The following is a 27,388-nucleotide window of genomic DNA, read 5'->3' on the forward strand; positions in this document are numbered from 1 at the left end:
GCTGTTAATAATAATGTCTCTCCCCTTTATTTAACTTAAAACTAAATAAGTCTAATTAAATAGGGTTTTATTTCAAATTCTCACTCCTGCCCCAAGGATATTTTGACAGTAGTACTTTTCAAAAGTCCTAGAGAAGAGACGTGCTTTATGCACACAGAATTTATTTTCATGACAATACTGCTGTTATCAACCTCATTTCTATCAGTTTATTTCTTTGTACATGAAAATAATTCTCTGGTAGTGRAAAAAGAGGAGCATAGCCGTTAAGGTCAATGCAGATCTCCATATATTTCAGACTTGTTCCCATTTCCATTTGTTACTGCACAGCAATTAAATACTTGATGTAAAACAGTTTCTAGATAAAAAAAATACAACTTGACTTTCAAAATATTTCCTATAGAGGATAGGAAATTTCCTATTATAAGTTTCTTGTAAACTAAGGAAGGTACAAAATGGAATAAGAGTTAACTGTTAATAAAGTTTAAAGTATCTGTTATGACTGGTAACTACAAATCAAAATCTAAACGTGATGAAGACCCTGGAATTGAAAAAAACTTTACCATGTTTGATTGTCAGCATGTAAACAGTCCCACCGAACTGGTTAACTTTATGGCTGTACCTGCATGCTGGGTTAGGAGAGGACACCATGAATGTTTCCTCAATTCAAACAACTATTTAAACTGTTGTGCCAAGTACTTCTCTGAGCTGCATAAATTTTTTTCATTTTTGTCTRTGAATATATGCCAGGCATTTTGGGAGATCCAGGATGATAAGTAATCTCTCTCCTATTTAATTTTATTTTGATTGAKGGAGACAATTGAGTATTTTGGAAAATGTGAGAGCCCTCAACATCCTTTAATACCAATTACAGTGAAAGCTGGCAATCTATAGTCCAGCCTTCCATGTCCATGTGTAAYGTATGTTAATAACTCAAAAATATCAGTTAATGCAGAAAATAGTAATGGCAATCAACTATAAATAACAAACAATATTTTCATGAAAAAGTCGTGAAATACCATCAGATAATTATTACACTTGCTTATTCTGTTAAGGTATTTTGTACCCCCCCTAGTTTAGAGGAAACATATTACACAAAGGAAAAAGGTGGAGTAAACAAAAAATATTTATGACATTCCATGTTTTTCYCTGCTTACTTGCAGCTGACGGACCATTTAACCACTTGGCACAGTGTCAATCTGGGTTATAACAGCACAGCTGACTGTTTGAACAGCTGATGAATATGTAGCTTACTTTCCGCATGATTGTCCATTAGATATTTAATTTCTAGTCAAACCAAGCTAGCACACACTTGCAACTGCTTCATTCCCTTTAAGCATATTATGTATTTTCTCCTATTTTCTATACTCCTTATTTTCTATGAAATTCCTCTTACACATTTCCACTTGACAGATTGCATCATGGCTGCTCATTCTGCTCTTTCTCTCCTTCCTGATGTTCCTCCCACTTGTTGCCTTAGGTGCTTTACTGACTCAACCTTGGTAACGTTAAGGCCTTCCACTTGCAACTGCATAGTCTGCTTTTCACTCCCAGCACTGCAAACCTTTACCTAAACTGTTSTGGCAGCGTTTTCCAGACCCTCTTGGGCTGTGCTTTTCCCTTGCAGCTCTCGTGCTCTTGAGCCTTTATTTTTGKTCTCCTGGCTTTGCACCTCCAAACACGGATAGTGCTGTTATGGCAGGTTGCCTTGGGAAGCAGTCACCACTCGCCTGAGAATCAATCCTCTTTGTCTCTCAGTTTGAAAATTTTAGGTTATATTAGATTTAAAAAAAAATGCACAGCAAAGTAGAAAATAGTCATTTAAATACTTAATATATGTTATCCAAAAATATACATGCACAGAAGTTTAACAATCACTGGGCAATACCTGCACTTGATTAGTATATTCCAATCAGCATTAACCAGCAGGGAGATTGAGTGGGTGCCAATGAGAAGTATGTAGGACTAGGGAAAAAAGAAAGGCAAAACATCGTCGTCATCATCATCATCATCTTCATCTTCACTACCTACTAGATTGAGAGAGCCTTTAGAGGACGATTCTCTTCTGGCTCAGCAATGGGGAGAGCGTTTTCTTTCCTTTCCCTCCACTCATTTCATTGTTTTTTATTTATTTCATTTTTTTCCATTCATTTTATTTATTTCATTGTTTTTAATTATCTCATTTATTTTTCTCTTAAGTAGTTTTCATTGCTGGAGTTGATGTACTTTGCTGCAATTGCTGCTTTTGAGCAGAATAAATCTTTGTGTTTTGCAAACATCATGAGCGGCAAACAGGAAAGTGCTTAATGTGTTCAAACCCGAGAATTTGCATGGAATGGCACTTAAATTGTGCTAAATGTATAATGAACAGAAGCTGGCTGAAAGCCAGTGGTCTATCATTATCCACATATAAATTGTCAGTACAATTTAAAAGAACTTTATTGTATTATTAATTTTTACTTATCATTGACTGCACAAAGGTAACATTGTCATGAGGTTATTGTGTAAAATTGTTATTTTGCTTCAGATAAATTCATCAAAAATAAACTCTATTGCTAATCAAATATGTCAAGCAAGCAAGATTCGACTGTGAAATCATTTTTTTCAATTTAATCTGAATTTCATTACAAAGGGCTATTTTGCTAAATCCAATAAAGTGTGAGTCAGGAATTCAGCTAACCTGTGTGTAGGATTAGCTACAAAAAGCATCCTGAAATTTTAAATTATCATTTAAGTTGAACCAAAGAGCATTAACAGTCTTGGTCTTTCTTGCCTAGAATCAAATCTCTCTATCTCTGCCTTGTTACAGTGTAGAACATATAGTTAACAATGGTACCTTAAAAAAAATGTTTAGAGAGTTTTCAAGCTTTTTGTAGCAAATATTCTATTTTGTGTAGAAACTACTTCTGCAGGAAAACACCTTCATGCATAGGYGTGTTTGGTGACAGCCAGCGAGGCTCAGCAAGCCCATGTAGATGTTGTGAAGAGCTGATCCAAACGCTTGCTAGGCTGTCATCATAAAAGCGGTTTTCCTGTGATGGCAGTCAGTATTTGCCCACTCTTTTCCTGTTGATTTGAGATTTGGTGAATCACGACGAGTTAAAATAGTCTACTATTTTCAGGCACATTATTCCTAAGCGGACAGACAATTTTCACTGCATGTTGGCCAGATGGAGTTCTCAGCCAGAATGCCTGACAGAAGTAACAGACAGCATTTCCAGACCTTGCATCTCAGAAGCTGCCTTCTGTGCTGCCAGCTTGTCTCTCTCGACTCCCAAGTATTTTGCACTTCCTTGCCTTGTTGTCCTTCTTTCCAAGATAAAGCAGTTACATTCACTGAACTGTGCTTAGACTCTGGAAGGGAAGTTTTACAGTCAACGCGGAAAGTGAAAGGAATTAAAGACAGATGAAATGGAAACTAGGTTTGATAAAACAAGAACAGAGTGATTTAAGATTGCTGTGTTTCATGTACATTTTTCCACATAAGATTCTGCAGTTTAAATGTATACCATGAACTGTGCGCTAATCAAAGCAATGTTTAATTCTTGCCTGGAAGAGACAGAGGGAAGTAAACATTAGCATTTACTAGATTTACTAGATGTTAGAAAAGGACATTACAGTGGAACTGTGAGCTTCATTTCAGATGCAGGCAGAATACAGAGTGTTACTGATAAAAGCCTTTAAAAGAAAAGGTGGGATACTGAAAGAACTGTGTTGGCTTAGAGGTAAAAATTCAGCAAATGAATGGGCGGATTAACAGGGAGGTTTCCTAGCAACTGGTTCATGATAATGAACTCGGTCTCACAGCAAGAGTRAGTATAATTCCCTCCAATTTAAGATACATATGTAAAAGTTAATTTAGTGCAAAGCAACTCACAGTCTCATAAGRTTTATGAAATGGAAAAGAAAAAACTCACATACAGCTTCCTCTCAGTCAAGATGTGGAATAGTTAACAAAAATTGCCAACGGCAAGTTCTCTGCAAGTTTTTCTTTTCCCTCTGTAAATGACCAACATTAGGGCAATAGGTGTAATAGACAAATCTAAATGCATGCTTCTCATTAAACAAAGTATGTGTATCACATGCTGCTTGGAACACTTATGAATTTGGGGAATTCATTTGGAAATTGGAAATTTTTGGAAAGCCAAAACATCAGTTTAATCTGTAGGCCTTATAGAGGCCTTGTGACCTCTTATTACATGATAAATTGATATAAATATCCATTTTATGTTCAAAAAGTGATCCATTCTCTAAGACTTCTACCAAAAAAAATACAGCTCCAAAGACAAGGAAAAGAAAGGGGAAAAAAGCCTTGAACCATTAATATTGTAGTATCTTTGTTTTCCACTACTCACTATTTTTAATCCAGTCTAAAACCTGAGTCCACTCTTTTGTGTGCCAAGTTTTTATGCTATCCCTCCTTTTTTCCTGCATTATTCCAATTCTAGCAAAGTTCAGGCACAGGGCTAATTTTCAGCATAAATAAAAGTGATGACTCTTCAGACATGTCTATACTGACAGCAGTTCAAAGAATCAGCTATGTATAAGGGACTCTCTATGCTAATAACCATAAGAAAGATATTGCAGTTGCTATTATGGCTCATTTGTACTACTTCTAACGCCTTTCCCACATAAAGAATTCCCTTCTTTCCCAATAAAGGCTTTTTAGGGCAACATGATGTAGTTCTCATATTCCAATGTATGAAAATGAGAATAGCAACAGCACCTTAATGAAGCCTTTACTTACTGTTTCCATATGTTGTAAAACCTTTATATAAAGCCAGGATAAAAGCTAGAATACTTACGGTTATGCAGCATTTTATACCCAGAGGATATGTTAACCATTACCAAACTGCCATTATATGATTTTTCTAAATGTTCATAACAGAGTCCCTAAAACTTGTAAAGAATTTTGGCACCACTGAAGAGCAAATAATATAGTCTTTTTTCTTCAGAAGTGCTGATCAAATGTAGCTCCTCCTCAGCATTTTCCATGATCTAGATGTTAATGTCTAAATGTACATCCATTTGTATTAAACATAATGTGCTTAATTTCTTTGCACTCACATTTTAAGCAATGCTAGCTGCAGATCCTCTTATTCTGTAATAAACTTAAGTGTTTCATGGGGATGTATTCTGCTGTAGTGCTCCTACAGGAATGGTCTTTCTTCCAGTTGCTGTCAGTCTGCCCAGTTACACAGGTATGCAGATGAAATGCATGTATTTTCCTGATGAGACCATTAGGATTCATATAGTCATGAACCTTCCAGAACTTGAAGTGACAACTAAGATTTTTAACAGCTCCTTAGCAATAAAACCAGATGGCTGCTATCTTTTATGCCTTTTCCCCCACCTAACAACAACATGGCACACATTCCATGTAAAATACCTTCAAAGGAGAGAGAAGAAATGTGGACTGATTCTGGTTTTATCCTAATRTCTAAGGCTTTCTATCAGAAGATTAATCATCTTGAATAACCCTGTTCCCAAAGGCTAATAAACACTAGACGAGTTAAAAACTTTGTATTCCCAAGCTGACTCCTTAGAGAAGTGCCACCGTGTGCTGTTCTTTTACATTTACAGCTGCAGAAAATTATTTTCCATAACTGTGATGTARGTTAGCTGTAAAGGCTTTGGGAACACCAGAGTAGAAATACAGGAATTGCATTATGGCCTGACCAGGCTGAGCATCTTGCCTCCAGGTATAGCATGATGAGGCTACTTCAAAAGGCAAAACGCTACCATTATTTTCACACTCTTAGATCTACAGGGTTATTGAGCTATAGATCATGCMCACGTTCACTTTGGTCTCAGTGACAACTTTGATCTCCTACCTCTCTTTTGCTTCCTCATATTTGAGTATGGTTTTATGCGTTCTCACAAAACAGCTTGTCAAAATCTCCATAACTGTTGCACAAGAAGTTTCTGAAATCCTTTACCAACATTATTCAAACTTTTGTACTTACAGATGAAGACAAAAGAGGGGAAAGGAAAAAATGTTTATCTAATCTATCTAGCATTTCCCCAAAATGGACTCTAATTAGGCAAATTTGAAATCATTGCTTTCTATTTCTACTTTCCCCCCAGTGCTGTCTGTCTCTGCTACATGAACACTCTGGCATTTTCTCTGACATGCACATGGTTGATTATCTGAGAAGTTTTCTTATTTGAGATTACAATAGACAGGATTTATCCTTTTTTGAAATGGAAGAGCCTACAGAGTTACTGTAAAGTAAATTTTTGTGGAAGCTGTATTGACAATACAATGGAAGGGACATTTTCTTTCTAAGTATCACCTTTGAGGCCAAAGCATGAAGAACGAAGTAGTAAAATACTGTAGCTATGATGGATAAAAAGATGTTGCAGAAGTAGAAAGCACTCTCATCATAAACGTTACCCTAATACTTCTGAAAGATTCATCAGAGAGACTGGAAATTATATGAATTATGTAAAAATCTACWGAGAGATGGATTTGTGAACTGAAGRTGCAAGTAAAAATCAATAACTTTTTTTCTCAGTAAAGCTATAAAATTTCACCTGTAAAATAGGATATTCCATTAACCATTGACTAAATTTTAGCTCTGGTCATATAAGAAAACTCAAACCAGAAAATAAAAGGTTCTTAAAACCATAACTAAAGATGATCCCTTTATATAAGATATAAGAATAAGAGAAAGATGAAGAAAAGACTGAARTAAAATGCTTCACCCTATTTTTGAAATAGTGATGAACCTGATAGCTAATATGTAGTTGGGTAGCTAATGAGACTGCCTGTAGAATTAGAAAGAACTGTCCAAAGTGGAAATAAATTCTAAAGACTTAAGGGGCTCAAAGGATACAAAATAGACCTCCCAAAATTAGGAATTAGTAGGAATTAACAATGATATCTAGTAAAACAGATAAACAAAACTATTAATTTATGAGAAAAAATAATAGTAACCATTGCAGCAGTATCTTTAAAATAATAATAATAATAGTAGTAATGACAGCTGCTAATTTATTATATTTATGCTATCTAAAATTCAGTAAATATTATGCATGGATGTTATACGAAATATTATTAGTTAAACATAGGGCAAGTCTTAGTTCAAATTCAAAYGAAGAAAAGATGGTCTAAAGAGGATATATCAATAGATTGTGCTGAAAAGGAACTATCTTGCCTAGAAAGGAGAAAATAGCTTCTAAAAAACTAGATCTCAGAATCAATCCAACTTCATCTTGTTTTTAGTGAGCTTGGCATAAAATATAAAAGCATGCTAATGACAAYTGTATAGTAGAAAATTGACATATTACCAAAACATAAGAGGAYGAAGATAACACAAGGGAAAAATTATCAGGGCTTGTGAACTGAAATTATAGATAAGAAAGAAATTTAAGGTGTCATATTGAAAAGTCATGCGCATAGGGATTGATGGCTATAACCTAGGACCTCATATCTTGTAAATGATTGAAAAGGAAGGAGATCCGAGTAGAGCTACTCGACCACAGCACAAGTGGGCAAAAAACAGGCAAATATGAATCTGGCTATGATTAGTGATATACTTCCCAGAAAAGCTAGAGGAGTATCAAAATGCACACCTCTGCTAAGACTTTAGCTTGAATACAGGATACAGTTCTGGTCATTCAAGGTCAAAATGCCTCAAATTAGAGCCAGTGAAGAAAAATACCCATACTTATCATTCAAGGAGAGACTGGCAATGTTTTATTGGTTGGCAAGGTAAATAAAAAAATAAAATCTGAGAAGGAAAATGACTATGCTTTATAAGTATATCTTAAAAGAAAACATGAATGAGGAAGGAGTATTTACAATAAATTATAGTGCTATCATTAAAAAAGTGCTTGAATTAGAAAAATATTGTTAAAATGATGCTTTGAAATGGAACAAAAGAAGTAAAAAATGATGAAACATAATGATAAAGCTCTATCAGTTCCTGTCAGGGATTACATCACACGATTGCTTGTGATAGCAAGATTCATAGATTCAAAGACCTGAAAGAGTGGACTAGATTCTTATAAAAGAATCTGAATTAATCATGGTAGCTTTCTTATTATCCCTTAAAATCAAAACTTTTCAAATTTATTAGAAAACAAGAGATTATTTACCTTTGAAAATTAATCAACAATACCGGCTTTCTAGACAAATAACAACAAAATGAAAAATAAAAATATGAAAATGCATAACATAGAAACTTGATATATTGAAGGTATTAAAACAAKACATGGTTCACAAGAAGCAATTAATGTCCAAAAAGTTTACCATGTTAGGACTGCACATCATACACGATAGCAAAGATGAGGAAATTTAGAGTGAGTTACAGGAAATGTTGAAATTTTGTCGGAATTACCTCTTTGAGATTCAAAAAGAAAAGCAAGACATTGAAAATTGATTTTAGGTTAATTTTTCATTTGACTTTTAGGAGAAAAAAATATTTTGAAAGGAACAAGAACTTTGTTAAAACTGTTGATATCACCATCAAAAATTGCAAGTATTTTAAGCACACAGAGTTGAAAAAGTAGACTGTAATTGCTACACTAACCATGTGCTCAGGGTGACTTTCACTTATACTATGTCCTTTCCCTGAGTAGAAAGAAACAATATTAGATCAATAATATCTATGGACTTGAGCTCACTAAATCTGATGGAATAAAATTTATTGACTCCGGTAAGCTTTGGATAGAACAATGATTTTGTACATGCACACTGTCACACCATCTCTTGAATTCCTAAAATAATACAGAAATTATTAGAAAAAAGCCATTCATCCTCTAAAAGGTTGTTCTGTTTTCCATTTTGCTCTTTTCTACTCTTAATTTGGGGGCATTGTAATTACTGTTGAGTCAAACACTGGTATCAATAAACATCAATGAAGACTATCTTTTAAAGTATTGTGATTTTATTCCAGATATATATTACAAGCATCACTGCACTGTAGGGAAAAGGAAGAGGGGGAGGAAGAAAGAGCCTTAATAAGACCTTTCTAGTACCAGGGATTGMACACAAAATATTTCTGTTTGGCTTCTAAATGAATTTCTTTGTGCTAGTTTAGAATCATTTTCTTTGTGCATGCAATTATGCAGAGAGTGCTTTAAGCAAAGCCAGAGTTATTAAAAAAATGGAATCCTCTTCTTTAATCTCTATTAATAGCTGTGTAAATTCAGTGCTCCAATAATCCTCAAAAGAGCATATTAGGGCACATAAACGTTGTTAAGATGAAAGCTGCAATCACAAGTTTCTCACACTGTACCAAACACCCTCACAAATTACCTTGAACACACAGATTTACTAAATTTTAAACTGGCACTTTACCCCTGTTGCAGCAAGCATCCTCGGCAGATTTAATGATCAGGAACATCCTTCTGGTGCACGCTGGGCGCTACGGCTGCAGGGTAGAGACCGCGGCAGACACCGTATCGGATGAGGCAGAGCTGCTTGTTCGGGGTGAGTACTGCTAACAGTGCAGGCTGAAGCCATGATCACCAAAAATTATTGCACCAGAGATTTTAAGTGTATGGTCTTTAGGGACGTTTGTGCTGTACCCTAGCCTCAGATTTTGTAGTACTGAAATCATCTGTGATTAGCTTGTCTTTGAAAAAGGTGCCTTGGTGAAGTGATCCACAGACATGGCAAGCAGAAACGAAAGTCAGTTGGTAAACAGGCATATGATCTTAACAGATGCAGTGGCACAAAAAGTATATCGGATTACTTAAATATAAGCAATTATTCACAAGTTTGTGCAAGGTAGGTATAATGGATTCTGTGCCGCTATATATTTTATCTTCCTAAGAAGAAGGGACCACTTAGCATTTTGTAAAATGAAAGACAACACAACAGAATTCCCTAATATGAAGGGGACATTTTCTTCTCACATAGAATTGAGGCAAACAAATTTTGGCAGAACCTTTAGGCTCAATCCTGAAACCTATTAAGTTGCTTTACCTTTAATTTGAAATTCTTGGTGACGCACAGGAGCATGCAGTTGTTGTTCTGCGGGATCCCAGATCATATCAAGGACACCAACCAGCCTGCAATAAAGTGATGTTTTAGCACCGTGCCTGCACTTCCTTAGGGAGGGAATTTCTGCACACTGTGCTAGGTTTTGTGGGTGTGTGGGTACATGGCAGGAGGGTGGCGGGGTGGGTGCTCCGTGCATCCTGGGAGCCGAGCACTCGCAGCCCACWTACTAGCATTAAAACTGGGGACAGKTGCCAGGCCAAAATACATGGATGTCTTTTAGGCAGTACATCTGGATAGCCTCGCTGGGTAGCATACAATTTTTAAAAGCTTAATAAATCAARGTAGATATTTTATTAGCATTTGAAAAACTCCAGGTTAAAAAAGAAAAAGAAAAAAACTAAAAAATTTAAAGATTATCATATTTCAAAAATACTTATTTTACCTTATTCCACCACTTCTGTAGACTTAATGTTTTCATATCCATCATCTTTATGATCAATATATGCTTTAAATGGTAAAGAATGTTTCTGGCTGAGTGCAGGRCTCTTCATGTTTTGATGAGAATAGCCATTAAATATCTCCATAAATTCACTGTGAGGACCATCAGATTTATATGAGCTATGACACTACTGGGATGTTATCCAGTTGCCTCAACATAGGCATATAATGCCATTTTAGTTGTCTTATGGAATCTGAACCATCCTTGCGGGGCATGCAAGTCTTACGTGCTACCTTTGCCTCTCTCAAATGAGAGCTGGAGGCAAGGAAATCTCACCTTTAATGCCATTGAACTTACTGAGTGACAAAAATCCCTTAGCTCACTACTATCCAGGATACCATAGTCTGGCTACTAAATTGTTTTTTCAATAATATGGTTATATTTTTATATAAATGAGCTTTTATAGTTGCTATAGAACATAAATGTTTTTTTCTGAGCAAGAGATTTGAAATAAAAGCAAAAAGGACATTATAAGCAGTATTAGAATGGATGTATACAGATGTTTCTTTAACGTGCCACTTTGCTGATGAAATTAAAGCTATGACTGCTTTATAATAGGATTTAAATTCAGAAATGCTTTGCTTATTATGTTCTCCTTTCCTTGTTTATGTGACTGGATAATTATAAGATACAGTAAAAAATGTATATATCACTTTCACAAGCTGGCTTATATTGTGTGAATGCTTTTGTCCTGATGTAGAATTTGGTTTTCATTAGATTATAGGATATGGTTGATTTGTTGAAGTGGTTAATTTCCTTAAGATAACTTTAAAATTTATGCAAATTGAGGACATAAGATCCTATCGTGCTAGTGAATTTCAACAAATGTAGGATGATTTTATTTTGTTTTGTATTGCAACAAATGTATAAAGCAAAATTAATCCAAAGTTGTTAGCAATTTCTCATTGTAGACTTCAGCATTTCAAGAAATCCAAAATATTTAAGAGACTCAAATCTATCATTATACTGCTAGAGGTATTTTATTTTCATTTCAGTATCTCTCATTCTTTTTTCTCCACATATCTCAGTTCATTGAGTGCACGAACTGGTTGCAAGGAGACACTGTCTGATGATCCTAAATTACAGCATCCTGCAAACTTCTTTAGGTTTAGTTTTTGGAGATACCAGACGTTGCTTAGGAGAAGAATCTACCAGCAACAAGTTATGTAGAAAACTCACTTCCACGATGCAGTCAAGTTAGTGAAATCCAAAGTCATATTATTCCTTATAGCAAGTGTAGTTTCTAGATAGAATAATTTCATTTTAAATGTATTGTAAAACATTTTCTCTGTGTTTTAAATATTACAGCCCATGGTCAAAGCAAGATACCAAAAGCATTATTCTAAACTCTCAGAGGCACCAATATGAGAAATGTTCCTGCATGTGCTTATTGTGACCATATTCTCTGCCCCATTTTCCCTCTACAGAAAATGCCAGTTTTGAATGCTGCTATGGCATGCCAAGATATACCGTATCAGCATTTCAATCACTAGTTATATTATAAGGTTCCTCTGATATTTATTAACRTGTCATTGTAATTTGGACTTTAAAGATTTTTATGTTTGCAACATTTCCACAGGAAATAAACTGGATACGTGGAATGAATTAAATGAAAATCATCCAATTTTCCCTTTTAGATATTCATGAATATCAGTATTACTACTATAACCAAACTGACTAAATTCATACGGAATCGTGTGTTCAACTGATGCATTAGGTTTAAGTCAAAGGACAGTTTTCTGGAACTTTATTATAAGGGACTTGGGAGACAACTGTGCTTCACTGCAGCCTCTTCAAGTGGAAGAAAAAGAATGAAAATTCTTTGCAAAATCCTACTGCTTGTAACTGGTGAATGAATATTCAAGAGACAGACATTCACTCCGCAATTTCAAGTGATTGTAGTGCCTCATTATCTTTTCTTGCGAAGAAAATATGGATTATCCTTAAAAAATATTTAGCTTTTATAAAACAGTAATTGCTAGTTGCTCTATTGCAAGATCCCTTGAATATAGCCCAGGGATCCTGTCGTTATCACTGTATAGTCATTCTTTTTTGCCTGGCACCATACAGTAAAAATTAAATTCTAAAATGTGACTAGTTAAAAACACTCTGAGGCATAGAGAGTGAATATGCCAAGTAAATCTCAATTCTTTTGCCTCTAAATACTTAAAAGTAGGTAATTAATGGTGCAAATAGATTTCCAAATGTAATACCTCTGTGTGTGTGTGTGTGTGTGTGTGCACGCACACATGCACACACACACACACACACACACAAGAAATAGACAGCAAGTTTCTATTCTGCAACTTTCTACACTAGGTTCAAAAATTTTCAAACTATTTTCAAACTATTTTCAAAATTACTATCTCATAGTTTTCACTTTTGAATATATATTTGCAATGAAATATATGTCCAGTATGATTTCTATAATGATTTTTATCTAGTCAATCTCCTTTAGGCATGCTTCAAAAACACTTCAAAAAAATTCTAGAGAATGTTTGGCCAAAAATCAAGATTTGTACCCCTCCAGCATCCACTATTCAAAACTAAATACTACTCTAAGTACTTTGAAATTATGATTGATATATATTAAAGTAAGAAACACCATTTAGAAGTCCCTAATAGTATTTCTGCTCCTCAAAATACTGTTTTGCTGGTCAAAGTCCTTTATTTTTCCCTTCCTGCTTTATTTTTCAAACATGGTCATGAAAGTCCTTATCATGGTCCCCATTATGGTCATGATGTCCAGATGTTCTGCTGGCAGCAGAATGACTGTACCTGTCATGCCATATATTAGTTTATCAGCCAAAGTGTCCTGTATTTAAATTTTGGTATGAGTTATGACTGAAAGTATTTTAGTAGTCTCATTCTAGTGAACAGGGGCCTTCAGAGGACTGCTGTCCTAATGGCATCATCTGCTGAGATTCAGGTAGGCTAATACAAATTAAATGGAATCTTGTAGCCAGGCACCTGAGGAAATAAGTAATTGCCCACTTAGTTTTAGCAAGCACTGCTACTACCTAATTTGCAAAAGCATTTCCTCTCCAAAATATGGCACTGCAAGTTCCTCTGCATTTCATCATTGCAAGTTGTTCTTATTATTAACTACTTAAATAAATAAGACATTATCTTTTATTCAGTTCTTATAAAATTTACTTTACTTTTTTTATGGTTCATTTCACCTGCTCTAGCACCTAAGCCCAAKAAAGCTATGTAGAAAGTTCTTGTTTCTGTGGCTGACAACCCTAGAGGCATCTGAAAGCTCACAACGCATCCTCCTGTCCACTGGATGCCTTGAAGTTTCTTAAGTATTTTGACTTGGGCCTCTGTGCATACAAAAGCTCCTCAGCTGGGCAGTGTCATCCATCCGAGATTCAAGGTAATCCAGAATCTAGGGGGAATACTACCCTACTTCTGTATAAGTCCCCGTAGAGGTCTTCTATACACTCCCTGAGTGTAGGATGAGATCATCATCCGTGCAGGATGAACAGGATTCCACTCAAAGGCCAGGAGCCACAAGCCACTGATTTAAGGCAGAGGAGATGATGCCCACCATTTAGAGGCCAGTTTAGTTCTTTCAGCATTCGCCTATGATGTTGGATATGCTCTTGTTGTTCCCTTAGATCCTGTCTCAGAACCAGATTTCTCCTCCTCAAGAGTGTGCCATAACTGCAGGCAGGATATTAGCAGGATAAAGGCACATTCAATCCTCTTTTTGAGGCTGAGGAATCAGGAGCACAAGTCAGGAGACAAGCAAATGGGAGCCTGACTTTGTAGRGTAGGAGTTAGGGTCTATTCCAGCAGCCACAGTGTTGGTTTCTTTCATTCAGTTGGTCATGACACAAAAAGTGGRTGTTGTCCTGAGGTAGGGGGACCATTGTCAGCAGCTAACATCGACACATTGAAGCATGAACTTGAAATTTAATTTCAAATTCAATTTGAATTTAAATACAAAAAGCTAWATTTTAAACATACATTCCTCCTCACTGGATTTCCACCCTAGCAGGGGATTGAGGCAGACAATAATAAAGTCTAAAATGTCATTACACAATTTTCTGGAAGACAGTCTTCAGAGTCTGAAGCAGTAGAAAAAGGCACAGAGGGCAGACTGACACAATTCAAGGACATCCAGAAGAGAAAGCAGCTTTTTACATACGATAGTAAGTTGTGGCACCAGGCTTGCACAAATGTGCTGCGTTAAAGGAATCACATAAGATGAACTAAGTATGTCTGATGGGCAAAGAAATAGTTTTAYTGGAGTGCATTAATACTGCAAAAGTCACAGCAATGGACTTATATCTCTGACACTAAGTCATTGCTTGACTTCACTGCCTTTATGCTCTGCATTGTTTGCTAACCTGAGGAAAAATGTGTACTGAATAGCTGTTTGTCATGCTAACAAGGATGTTTACACAAGATATGTACTACACAGTCAACAAACATTTGCTCCAGCACATGAGGACTAGTCGGTCATTTAAGAAGAAGCAGCAATTTATGTTTTTTATGAATGTCACTTCCATTTTTGACATCAATCCAATAAAGGTTTGCACACGTCATGTGCCTTGTTTGGCCACCAGCCTTCATTTTATCCACCCAGATCTTATTTCACTGATCAGCTTTCAGTGAATATTAACTATTAGGGATGTGGAGCAGCAGAATGTTCCAGCTTGGCTGGTTTTCCATCCATCATTGGCACCCCTGTGCCCATTGCTAGCTCTGTACTGATTTTTAACAAAGTGATTACCAAAGAAAAAGGCTCTAATACAGGATAAATATGCATGTCATGTTCTGACACGAATGATATGATCACAAATGTGGTTACCGCACACCCAAGTACCAGCCAGGAGACTTGCATCTCACAGATGTCTCAGGTGATATCATAGCCAGCAACGTGTCAGATTTCCTTAAGACAATGTCTGCTCAGTAAGTTAGTTTGGTTTTAAAGCCTGTCTTCCAAAAAGCTTTTRTTATGTTCTTATTTTCCCATTATGCTGTCAAAATTTGAGGCAATTTGTGCATTATTTTTTTCTTTTTATCACAAAAGATGTCTTCATGATCCTGCACTTCCACCATATTTAAATGTGGAGCGATTTAAAACACCAAATACTTCTGTAATGAAAAAGGCTGACAGAGGGCACTAACCTTTATCACTTTACCTTTATAYTAAATATTAGCATTGGTCCAATCAACTACATTAAAGGACAGTAGTGCATTTCACCTTGTGGTTATTTAATGTATCAGTACAAAATCTGTTATTTATGTGGAGATTTTTTAGAAAACTCTAGCAGAACTCATAACTAAGAGAGAAGGCTACTTCTTACCAGTCTTCCTACATTCACTTTTGGCAAAAAGTCCAGTCTTGAAAGAAATAACTTAGTTTCTAATGAACTCACTGAATGGTTCTTTTACCATAGGCTACCATAGGAGAAAGATTGAGTAACAGATCTTCTACCAGCAGCAGTTATTGTATATTCCTTGCTCCTTCTTCTGTAAGTTTGAAGAATTAGCTTAGAAAAGCATCTGTATACTTCAGCAAACGAAAATAGAAGTAAGAGTCAGGGATGCCACAGAGGAGTGTAACAAACTTTTACAAAGATCGGTCTGAGGCTTCCTATAATCTTTCTGCTTGGCTGAGATGAGCTGAGTGGTGCCACCGCCACAGCAGCAGTTTCAGAGCGCACCAGGAAACTCCGACATAGCAAAGGATCATTGCRAAACTCAGCTGGGTACTAATTATCCCACATGGACTGAGACTGTCCRTCAAACATTTAGAAGTAAGTGAGAAGGGATTTTTCCTGTATAAACCTTTATATTGTTAGCATGACTGTAAGACCATGTATGCCAGCACAGGCTTTTTTTCACAGTTTTCCTTTTTTTGTATCCTCATATTTTTTTTAGGATCATCATAGCTGAGYTAGGAATATAAGTTTGTGAAATAAAGGGGGTTTTGTACACTTGTGAAAAGTTCAGTGCCTAGTGAAGGGTACTGAGTCTCCAGCATTTTAATATTTATTTCATTCTTGAAAGCTTTTTATCTTAGTAAGTAACCTGATTCAATAACTTTGTTTAACTAGTCAAATAAATTCTGCTACCTAAGTCCTATTTGCAAAGTAGTCCTGCAAAGCTGGATTATAATATTTTATATCCAAGCCACTAAGTAGCACTGATTCCAAACCACCCAGCCAGATGCTGGATGTTGCATTACAGATGCCCTACGACAGCCTATTGACCAGTGAGCACATCTGCAAATTCTCAAAGCTATCTTCCGATTACTCCAGAAACAGTGTAGCATGATCTCTTTTTTTTCAAGCTAGCAAAATTAAGCCTTTCATACTGGTACCAGAATGACTGATGTCAGGTTTCACCTTCTGGAATGTAGACTGCATATCAATGGTAGCACTGGCAGAGTCTACAAGTTAAATTAATTACAAAATAGCATAGCAATGAAAAAAGCCATTAGTTGTTTTTAAGAAAACTGCACTATTGTAATAGCCTTGCATGTTGGTTCAAGTAKTTAGTTTGAGGTGGAAACTAAAAAAAGAGATCAAATATAATGCTAAGGATTTTTTTTTGTGTATGTTTTTTTTCATTCAACAATGATCACATTAAATAAATTGTTTCACTACTTCTAGTAATTCCAATTTTTTTGTAATCTAGATATTTTATGAGAAAATCAAAGACATACCATGTTCTTGAACTGGTAATTTCACTACTTAGCTCTGTTACAAAAAGAACTGTGCTCTCCAAGAATTAACACAGTTAATTTTGTTCCCAGTGCTATCTTAGTGATCTATATTTAGGGATTTTACTAGATTCAAATGGTAGGTATTTTCTGGATATTTTAGTAATGTTTGTTCACTGTTATTTGCTTTTATTATCCTTTTCATATCTGATTATAATGATCAAAATGTATTTTCTATTGTTACTATGGGTGTCAATAGACACTGTGCCTTTCCTGAGGTAAAAAGTAATGCCTAGTTTTGTTAATTCTCTGTATTAATTCTGTACACCTTTGGAATTTATTAGGATATATAAAGCTAATTAAAACCTTTGAACTATATAAATATTAGTAGAACACTCATGGCAGGAAGATTGCTTTAAAATAAGAAGAAAAGCAGCTTTCTCCTACTATGAATAACACGTATTGTAACACTGTGCACAGAAAGCTAATGAAATGCAGTGTGCATGCCTACTGTAAGTAAAATGAGCTTTAAGATCAAACAGTTACCTGGAAGCTGTAAGATTTGGAATGGAGCAGAGAGCAATCCTGCAGCATAAAATGATGAAAGCCTTTGTGACTACAAAACGTGGTTTAAAAGTACACATTTTGCAATCTAAAAATAAAAAAGAGGTTAAAGCTATTCATCTTGTAGACTGGCAAAACTACAAATCTAAGCAAGAAATCCACTCTCATGATATATTTTTGGAGAAGTAATGTTTCCTCTGAACTCCACTGACCTGGAGCAAATATAACGCAGGAACTACCGGTTAAGTTGACCACACTCCTCCTTTCAGTTGTGATATTGCCAATAAAACTTAAAGACAAGCACTTGGGTTTAAAGGCCATCAGCCACCACATTATTAAATGGAACGTAAACAAGGTCAACAGATTTCTGTTGGTCCTTGAAATTACATTTGAGCTGTAGCAAAGGCCTTGAAGGCACTGTAAGTATAGACCCCATTAATTGGACTTGGAGGATAACATCCAAAATAATAAACAATTCTCAGAGGTTACTAGATACAGCAGAGTTCCCATCTRAACAGCTAAATTCCCTGTCCTCAACCCATCTCAAAGCAGGACAAGCTCATGTTAATCCATTAATTGGGCCTCTGCATTGGGTGCAAATGGGATAATTAGCACAGGGCTAAATCATGGAATCACAGAGTCATAGAATCAGTAAGGTTGGAAGGGACCTCTGGAGATCATCTAGTCCAACCTCCCCGCTCAGCAGGGTCACCTAGAGCATGGTAGACAGGGTTGCATCCAGGYGGSCCTTGAAGATCTCCAGAGAAGGAGACTCCACAACCTCTCTGGRCAACCTGKKCCAGTGCTCTGTCACTCTCACAGTGAAGAAATTCCCCCTCATGTTCAGRCAGAACTTCCTGTGGTTCTGTCTATGACAGGGATTGATTAACGATGTGAAAGCCCAGATGATCAATGCCAGGGTTCAGATCTGTGCTTTGGCTCTTTTTTAGTACAAGACTGGAGTATAGTATATTAGCATATTTGGAACATGAGTTCACTAACCCAGAGACTCTAGACTAAAATTCTTCCAGTAGTCTGATCTTGTAACAAAACTTCTGTTCTAATATCTCAAATGCTATAAAAGGGAAGGAGATTCATGAGTTTTAAAAAGATCCTTTGTTCTCTCTAAGCCGCTTCTTTACAAAAGTGAAGCTACTTAAAACTTCAGTCAGAAAGGGCTTAGAACAAGCACAAAAGCACAGAGCAGATGTGCTGATGTTCATGAACTCAGTGCCTCAAAGAGCCCCATCCTGTTCTGGGGGCAGTGATGCCTGAGCTGGCATTACAGAGGATGACGGAGGCAGCACGGATCACATTTGGGGAGGTAGTCAGAAAAGCACTGCAGTGCTAAAGATAGTCAACGGGAAATTCCTATGAAAGGAGCATGCTAAATACTCATTTTCTTACCCAAATTGGGACACCTTTACCAGGGTGACAGCTAGTCATGTCATTCATATTGTGATTCAYAGACTATTAGTGCTTTTTCTCCTAAGGTGCGATGGCAGTTCCTGTTCCCTGCAGTGTTTATACATTTGTGTTAAGTCACAACTGTCACAACACARTGATCCAGCACAGAGCATCTGAGCTGCAGGCTGGCATCTGGGCTCACAAAGCTCAACCCCTCTCAAGGACATCTTGCTCAAGTCTCCTATTTTTTCTTTGGACAAGGCAKGAAAATTATCACAGGAGCACAGAATGATGTATATACAACTTAACATCTATTCATTCAGGACACTAGGGATTTTTACTGACCTTTGTCCCTGGAATGAGTCACATCAAGACTATCCAGGTGGATCATCAGTGTCCTCTGTTTCTTACCTTCTAAACTGGTGTCTAACCTTCCTGTCTGTCCTGTTGTTGGTTGAGATGTAACCTCTCTCCATTCCTCACCTGCCAGGGCGCTTTCACACCTATCTTACCACCTGGGTACAYCATACAGTAGGAAACAGGTCAGAGGATGTATCAGCTAAAGCTGTGGTGCCCAGTGCATTCGCCATGCATCACACTTCCTCACTGTCCTTGTTCCTTGCTATGTACAAACACTTTTTCATCTGTCACAACTGGGCAGAGCAAAAGGGCTTTATACTACAAGAAAGAGTCAAGCTCTTGTCTTCTGTAGTACCTTTACCATTATTCTGTAGTTGCTATCTCCTTGTCTTTTCCTCCTTTTCCTTACCTTTCATCTCCTTTCAGACTGACATCTTTTGCTCATATTGGCCTGGCAAATTTTCTTTTGTCCCTTCTCTTTTCTGTCTAGCACCCTCTTATTTCTGATCCTTTCTGAAAGTGCACCATAATTCTCTTAGAAAGTCTTTCACCCTCTTCCCCATGCTTTGCTTTCGCTAAGCCAATGCGCCTTGTCACTAAGAAAGCAAGATCTTCAGGTCAAGAATTCTGTGTTCATAAAGTGCTACATATTGTACTTGTAGTGGTTTGGTAAAAGTAAGAATTATCCTGGTCAGACTGTAGTGGAGTAAATCAATGCACATTTTGGGATTCACAGGAGAGGGCACAGCCTCACTGAATGACTAAGGCTATTATTGGTAATAGTCTTTCAAGAGCTCTCACATTAACATTGTATCATAGCAAGTAATCTAAAGGACCTCTCAAGATGATCATTCCAACAATAAAAAGACACATAAAACAAGTTTGCCAAAATGCAGTCATGCATGTCCTGAAATGAAGTATCAATCTGTGGAATTGCTCTGAACAAAGATAGCTGACTAATATTCTTTATGCTGGGTTTCCAATGTTCTTAGAGCTGCATAAGAGCCTATTGTAGCCCCAAATGTCTTCTCTATGAAGGTCGACTGCACTATAGTGCGTTTATGACCAGTCATTTTCTGTGTAGTTTCCAGAGGAGCATTTGAGCAGACTGTGCATTTTTTTCTCAATTGGCTATTCTCAAATAAAAAATTGTTTTAGACATCCTGAACGATAACATAGCCCTCGGGAGAAAAGACTCTCTGCATTAGCCATCCGGCTGACACTATGAATGATTACAACCAAGCATAAAATTTAATGAGATTTCTACAAAAATGAGTGACATCTGCATAGCACTCAGGTCCTGGCTAACTGTTATACATTTGTCATCACTGAGGCTTTTGTCCTTTATTAATCCATTTTCAGGAATGCCTGCTGTTGGAAATAGAAATGCTTTTTAGTAGTCCTCCTGCAGCCTGTGTATGAGCACACATCTCAGAAAGTATAACAGCACATTGTCATGTCTAGGAATGAATTTAAAAGGTTTAAAAAACAAGAGAACTCTGACAACAAAATATATTGAGAATTTAAGAAGAGACATCTGCAAAACTATATTTTTACATATTTTTGTATAAGCATAAGATTGCTCTTGCTCCAATAATACAGTGGCTAGAAACTAACAGTATTCTGTGTGCATGAGAGAAATATTGTCAAAGAGGAAAAGTACTAAAATATTTTCCTTTAATGTTGTTTACGCTTGGGACCATGATATAATACTGAGCCTATGGCTCTAAGTCAGTGAAAACATATGATTATAACAGGATTCCAGCTTTCCTTTAAACTTTCCCTCATGGCTACAAATAAAAATTTCAGAAGAATTTTCCTATATCTGCAGATAGCCTGAAACAATAGATGATGGGGATCAAAGATTCTTCTGTTTTATTAAATTAGCCCCTGGACTTATTATTCTGAGATGAGAGCCTGACCCATCCCACMACAGAACAGCAAATACACAAGAGGAAGAGAGGAGTGCAGGGGACACGGATCCTTGAGGTCATTCTTCTGACGTATTTTCTCTAGGGAAGACAAGACCACCCAACTACAAATGCAAGTGGAACTCCAGAAGGCCAAGAGCCACAAGGTGTCCAAGGGAATGGCACCATCTTATTTCAGTACTGTTTACAACTAAAGATGAAAGACATTTATAAGGAGCAAAGTCAAACCTGCTAAGCACACAGAGCAAGGGAAGAAGAGATAATCCCCGCTTTGGTAGCACCTGGTCTTCATAGGCTACCCAGCTTCCTCTGCAGTAAAAATCTTCATTCTTCCCATGACCCTACCCAATGCACCGGACTCCAGCAGGGATGGTTTGTGTGTACTGTGGAGACAATGTTCTTCCTTCATACATCCATAAGATTAAACTTTTCAAAATTTCTATAAAACAAGACATTCATCAGTCTTCTTGTTATCATTGTGATTTTTATTTCTAAATACCTTATCTTTCCAGCATTTAATGCCAACTTGTTGATCACAGATTTTACAAAGCAAGCAGAAGAAAGTGAATACCTTAATGTACATTCTTATGTGAAGACACAATGTTTCTTTCATTAAGAAGCTATAGAACTGAAATATTACAAAAAGCCAAACATATTGTTGCCATAGTTCATGTAAACATAATTTTGTTGAAGAAATATCATGGGAAATATAAAATTGTCTGTAGTTGCAAACACCACAAAGGCGCTGAACAGCTAAAAAATATTTCAGTTACTAGGGWTTTTTTTATCCTTTGATACTCACACAGATTTGTTTCAACTCACAGACTAAGGATTCTATGGAACAACAGATTTAGTTATATGAAACAATGCTTTAAAAAATATTAAGCTTAATAATACAGAAATCTTGGCTCCACTTCACGTGGAGGCTCCAGATCTGAYCATTCACCTCCCTGGTCCACAAGTGGCGAGGTCCAACAGTTCAGCAAGTGGGGCAACCCAACTCATGCAACTCACAGTTAGGGTGAAAAGGAAGGTAGGTAGCCAAAGGCGCTGCTCCATGAAGCATGCTGGGGGAAAGTCTAATATATGCAAACTGCACAATACTCCCCMAAAAATGTAGCAACAATTGCTTTCTATTAAAAATGTTGTCTGGATTGTCACCTTTCCTGCAGTTCTGCTTTTAGAGAAAATAGCCAGTGGTGCATTTTTAATTGAGGTTTCACAGGCTTCCATCTGCATGTGCAGAAGCAAAATTTCAACTTTCAACAGCAGGARGCTGGAAAAGAATTAGAAGTTTAGATACCAAGAATATCCAGATTTGTCATAGTCAACTATATAACTAATTATCAATATTTCACRGAAGTGTTAAGTCCTGTCCTTCAGAATTTAAGTCAGCTTTTAAGTATAAGTAACAATAATAAGATTTTTACTCTACRTTTACTTGTGATAGAGATGTACCTCTTCCCCTGAACATCTGGTTCCAATACCAGTTGAAGAGGATCCTGAACCAGGAAAACTTTAGCTCCAATCTAGTTTGACCATTGCAATTTGACAATCATCTCAAACACTAACAATATTAATATCCATAAGAATTACAGCAGAGAAAGAAAGGAGTTATATCTATAGTTTTCATTGCAAAGTCATGCTTCCTAATCACCATACACCTGACTTACTGAATCAATCATGTTGTTTATTAAAATGCTGATTCCTATATTCTCTTTTGATACAGYTAAGTAGAATAAATAATACCTCTATTTTCACACGAAAAGTTATTGGGTTTGTTTACTTGYTTTTAATGGAAGAACAATAAAAATCAACTTTCAAAACTTTTTTTTAAATAGCTTTCAAACTAACAGGTAATGGACTTCCAGTAAAAAGGTAATCCAAAATAACCAAGACTGTATCCCTGAAGAAGCTAATCTGAGAGAAAAGATGTACACTGAGTTCTTGATTTGACTATTATTAGAATTATTCCTTTTCAAGAAATGCATACATCTTTGCTTCATTTTGGTCATTATTCTTCTCTCCTACCAACAAGCTGCACACAGAAGATGTGATGGTAGTGGGTCAGTCTAGCCTTCGATGTGTYTTAAAGCTGCACATTTTATTCTTTAATTTTAGGTTCAGAACAATTATAGTAACTGAGGATTTTTTAAATGTTTCTATTTCTAATTTTTATACTATCGCTCTGACAGGTTAATTGCTTCTCCCCTAGACTACATTAAAAAATAGAAACAATCACAATTTACCACTAGAAATTATGGAAATGAGCTATCTCAGTGATGTACTAGTAAGCATTTCAAACTTTGTGTTTCATGGATATTTAACTCCTTTGGGTCCCTACAGAATACATGTATCCTGTATTACTGMTGATAAATTCTGATGATGGTGTGCTCTTTTTGACTGTTCTACTTTACTTCTAGGTCCTCCAGGTCCCCCAGGGGTTGTGATAGTGGAAGAAATTACAGACACCACAGCAACCCTCTCYTGGAGTCCTGGGGCAGACAATCATAGCCCTATCTCCCTCTACAACCTACAAGCACGCAGTCCATTTTCACTTGGCTGGCAGACTGTAAAAACAGGTGAGAAAAACTTGCAACTACCATGAGTAGGCTGAGTTCAAAATTCCTGGCTCRTGACAATAATAACCGCTGGCAACTGTAAAAACAGATGCTATTGAGATAACAATGACAAATGAAAAGCACTGGGTTTTTTTTCATTTCTTTCTCATATCACTTAGCAACAGCTCTGTAAGATCAATGCAAAGACATCTGCCATAATGCTTCTATGGATAGACCCCTGTATCCTTTAATCCATGTCTTTTCAGGAGTACCAGATTGCCAAAAATTTAGTAGTGACTTCTGACATACTAGATTCTTGACCTCTGTCATTTGTAATGGTCTTTACRCCTACTTGCCACTGAGACACTGCATGTGAGCTTCAGATTTGTGAATGATCTCCACATATGTTTTACTGCCTGCAGTTCCAGATGTCATAAGTGGTGATATGGAATCYGCGATGGCTGTCGAACTGAACCCTTGGGTGGAGTACGAGTTTAGAGTTGTTGCGACTAACAAAATTGGGACCGGTGACCCAAGTGCACCATCCCGAGTGATTAGAACCAAYGAAGCAGGTAAGAAAACAAGCTAATTTTCTAGGACTATCAAAACCATTTCAGTATAAAAACAATAACATTTTCTTCTCCCTGTCAAACATCTCTGTGTTTGGTCTTCACTGTTCGAGGGTGATATTCACAGGAATGGGGAGGAGGGAGGTAGCTTGTTTTGATTACAGGAATATTGTTCAATTTACAAAAACTTAAATAACCACAGCCCCTAGTGTCTTACTACATCCGTGCTGTCTTACTCTTCTTACATGTAAGCCTTTCTGCCTACCCTCTGCTAGGCTTACACTCCTCTAAATTCCATGCTGCTTCTCTGTCCCAAGCAGCCTCCCCCCCACCCACCACATCCTTCATAACTTCTCTTCTTGAAGGTCCACAGAAAGACTTGTCAGCACGCCAAGGAAACCGTGGAAGCTGCTTCATTTAAAAGGYCATCTACTCTAAGTATTTCTTCACCATGCATATACCACCATGAATTGTTTRTGCACCTGAAGAAATCTTCTTGTTTTTTTTTTAAGAAATATTTTTGATTGCAACAACACTGCAGAAACRCAGGAAAAAAGTAATATATACCATATTTGAATCTCCTGGAAATGCCAATGGTGTTTAAAAGTCTGGAATCACTGAGAGTGATTTGGGTGGAATGAAGAGAGCTAAAGAACAAGTGGCATTTGAAGGGAAGGGAGCTTGAGAAAAGTTCCTGGGCAGCTAAAGGCAGGCATACAGGTTTAAATGACAGCAAGAGATAGGAGTAAGGTTTGATGAAAGCCTCCTTTCTAGAATACTTTGAAGCTTTTTCCATTGCTASATATATTCCTCTTTGTTACCTAGGAAGTCTAACAAAGTTTAATCTTGTTTTGATTTTTCCTCAGCTGAACAAATTTTAAGTAGCCTATTAATCATACAGAATAGTTGAGTTCTAAATTCAAAGATTCCACTTTAACTGGAAGTATAACTGATATTATAATTGTAAGTACATTAGTTATGTTGGATTCTGTTTTCTYTCTTCTCATTAAAGGAGATTATAAGAATTCAAGTGGTAATGCCAAAATGCACCTATCCCTCCCATTCTGAATTAAAAGTTCTTATCTTTTAAAATATGCTAATCTTGTGAATCAGTTCTATACTTCGTATATCTGAGTACATAACACTCATAAACATTCACAACAGAATATATGGACTGATAGTTCTTAGATATCATCATAGAACCACAGAATTAACTGAATAATTAAGGTTGAAAGGAATCTGAGGAGGTCTCTAGTCCAACCTCCTGCTCAATGCTGGGCCAACACTGAGTTCAGACCAGGTTGCTCAGAGTTTTATCCAGTGTAGTCTTGAAAATCTCCAGGGAYAGAGACTGCACAACCTCCCTGGGCAACCTGTTCCAGCAATTAATTATTCTCCTTGTAGGTTTTGTTTTATTATTATTATATCCAGTCTGAACACTGCTCTTTTCAGTATGATCACTGTCTCTTGTTCTCCCGCCACACACTATCATGAAGATCATGGCTCCATCTCCTCAACAATGTTCCCATGGACTCTGGGGCTGCTGTCAGGTGCCTTCAAAGYTGTCTCTGCTCCAGGCTGGAGAAGCCCAGCTCCCCTAGCCTCTCCTCACAGGCCACGTAATTCAGCCTCGAATACCCATTAGCCCTGCCCTGAACTCCCTCAACGTCTTTGCTCTTCAGGAGGGCCCAAAATTGGATGCAGAATGCCAATATGCAGCCTAAAAGATCTATCTTCGATTGTAATAAGATCTATTTATTTTTTTCTATTTTAAATAACTGTATAGTTGTTGGCATATATTACATTTCACTGTGCAATCATGGAACTGCATTCAAAGCCTTTTGATTCCCATTCATGCATGTTGAAAGATGCATTATTTCCAACTCTCTCCTTCATCTTCTACAAGCTCCCCACAGTGTGAAACTCAGTGACTTTATACAAGAAGCTTCAGATGTTACATACTTTGCTCCATTACATTTTAAAGGGAAGAAAATGAAAATGAAATAAAAATAAAAATTGCATGGGCTACTTTCATGTGAGATAATTTTCAAAAAAGCTTATTCCACAACCATGACACTTTACATACTTTAGTTTCATATGTAGCACTAGCTCTGAAAATACTGCTGAACTCAAATGTTCTAACTRTGTCTCTGTTTATTCAGGTGATACAAATCAGAGACACAAACATTCTGGGAAAAGTTTATCTTGTGCAATAGGTTGCATCGCTGGGCTTTTGTTCTTTGAGATTTATGAATATGTGCTCTGTTTTTGAAAGGATGGTGCAGAGTTTTAATATATTTAAGCAGTGAATAGAATGTTTTTCTTACCAACTGAAGTTTGAAAATGTCAGACTTTTATCTAGCTGTCTTTTCTTTGTATTTTCCTTCTTTTTCTTTCCCAGTGTTTACCAAACAAAAGTTATATTGACATATTCCTATAACTCCAGTAAAAGTCATCTTCATACATCTTCACTATTCCTTTGGACAATCATTGCAATTTTAACTCTGAAAAAATATTTAATAAATCATACTAATGAGCACTCAAAAAAAAATTGGAGGACAGACAAAGCATGCRGAGTGTGGTGCATTTTTCACTCAGTGATTGGTATTTGCTTGCGGGTAATAATCTATTATTGCTGCCATCTGGAGGAACAGAGTCTTTAACTCAAGTAGTAACCATCTGTAACAAGTACACACCAGTATGGGACTCCTTCTGACAAAAAATATTGTAGCTAATTACAGTGCAGGTCTTCTTCATTGAAAACTTGAAAACATATAAATTAAAATAGGAAAAGGCCATACAAAGTGTTTTTTCCTTACACCTTCTGCTTTTTTTTTTTTTTTTTTTTTTTTTTTAACCAGAG

At 36.6% G+C, this 27,388-nt stretch overlaps 1 protein-coding gene across 1 annotated transcript in view; it reads left to right on the top strand.

Annotated features, from left to right (window-relative positions):
- The window catches only part of CNTN5 (contactin 5), a 269,415-nt gene that overhangs the window by 200,768 nt on the left and 41,259 nt on the right, over nucleotides 1-27,388 (top strand). Inside the window, exons 15-17 of the mRNA XM_085309094.1 lie at nucleotides 9,316-9,436; nucleotides 23,819-23,977; nucleotides 24,379-24,528. Of these exons, the coding sequence (XP_085165220.1) occupies nucleotides 9,316-9,436; nucleotides 23,819-23,977; nucleotides 24,379-24,528 (430 nt within the window). The remainder of the gene's footprint in view (nucleotides 1-9,315; nucleotides 9,437-23,818; nucleotides 23,978-24,378; nucleotides 24,529-27,388) is intronic.

The sequence above is a fragment of the Rhea americana genome, unplaced genomic scaffold (genome assembly GCF_003343005.1).
Source record: "Rhea americana isolate MKP2758 unplaced genomic scaffold, rheAme1 scaffold_29, whole genome shotgun sequence".
Taxonomy (NCBI): Eukaryota; Metazoa; Chordata; class Aves; order Rheiformes; family Rheidae; genus Rhea; species Rhea americana.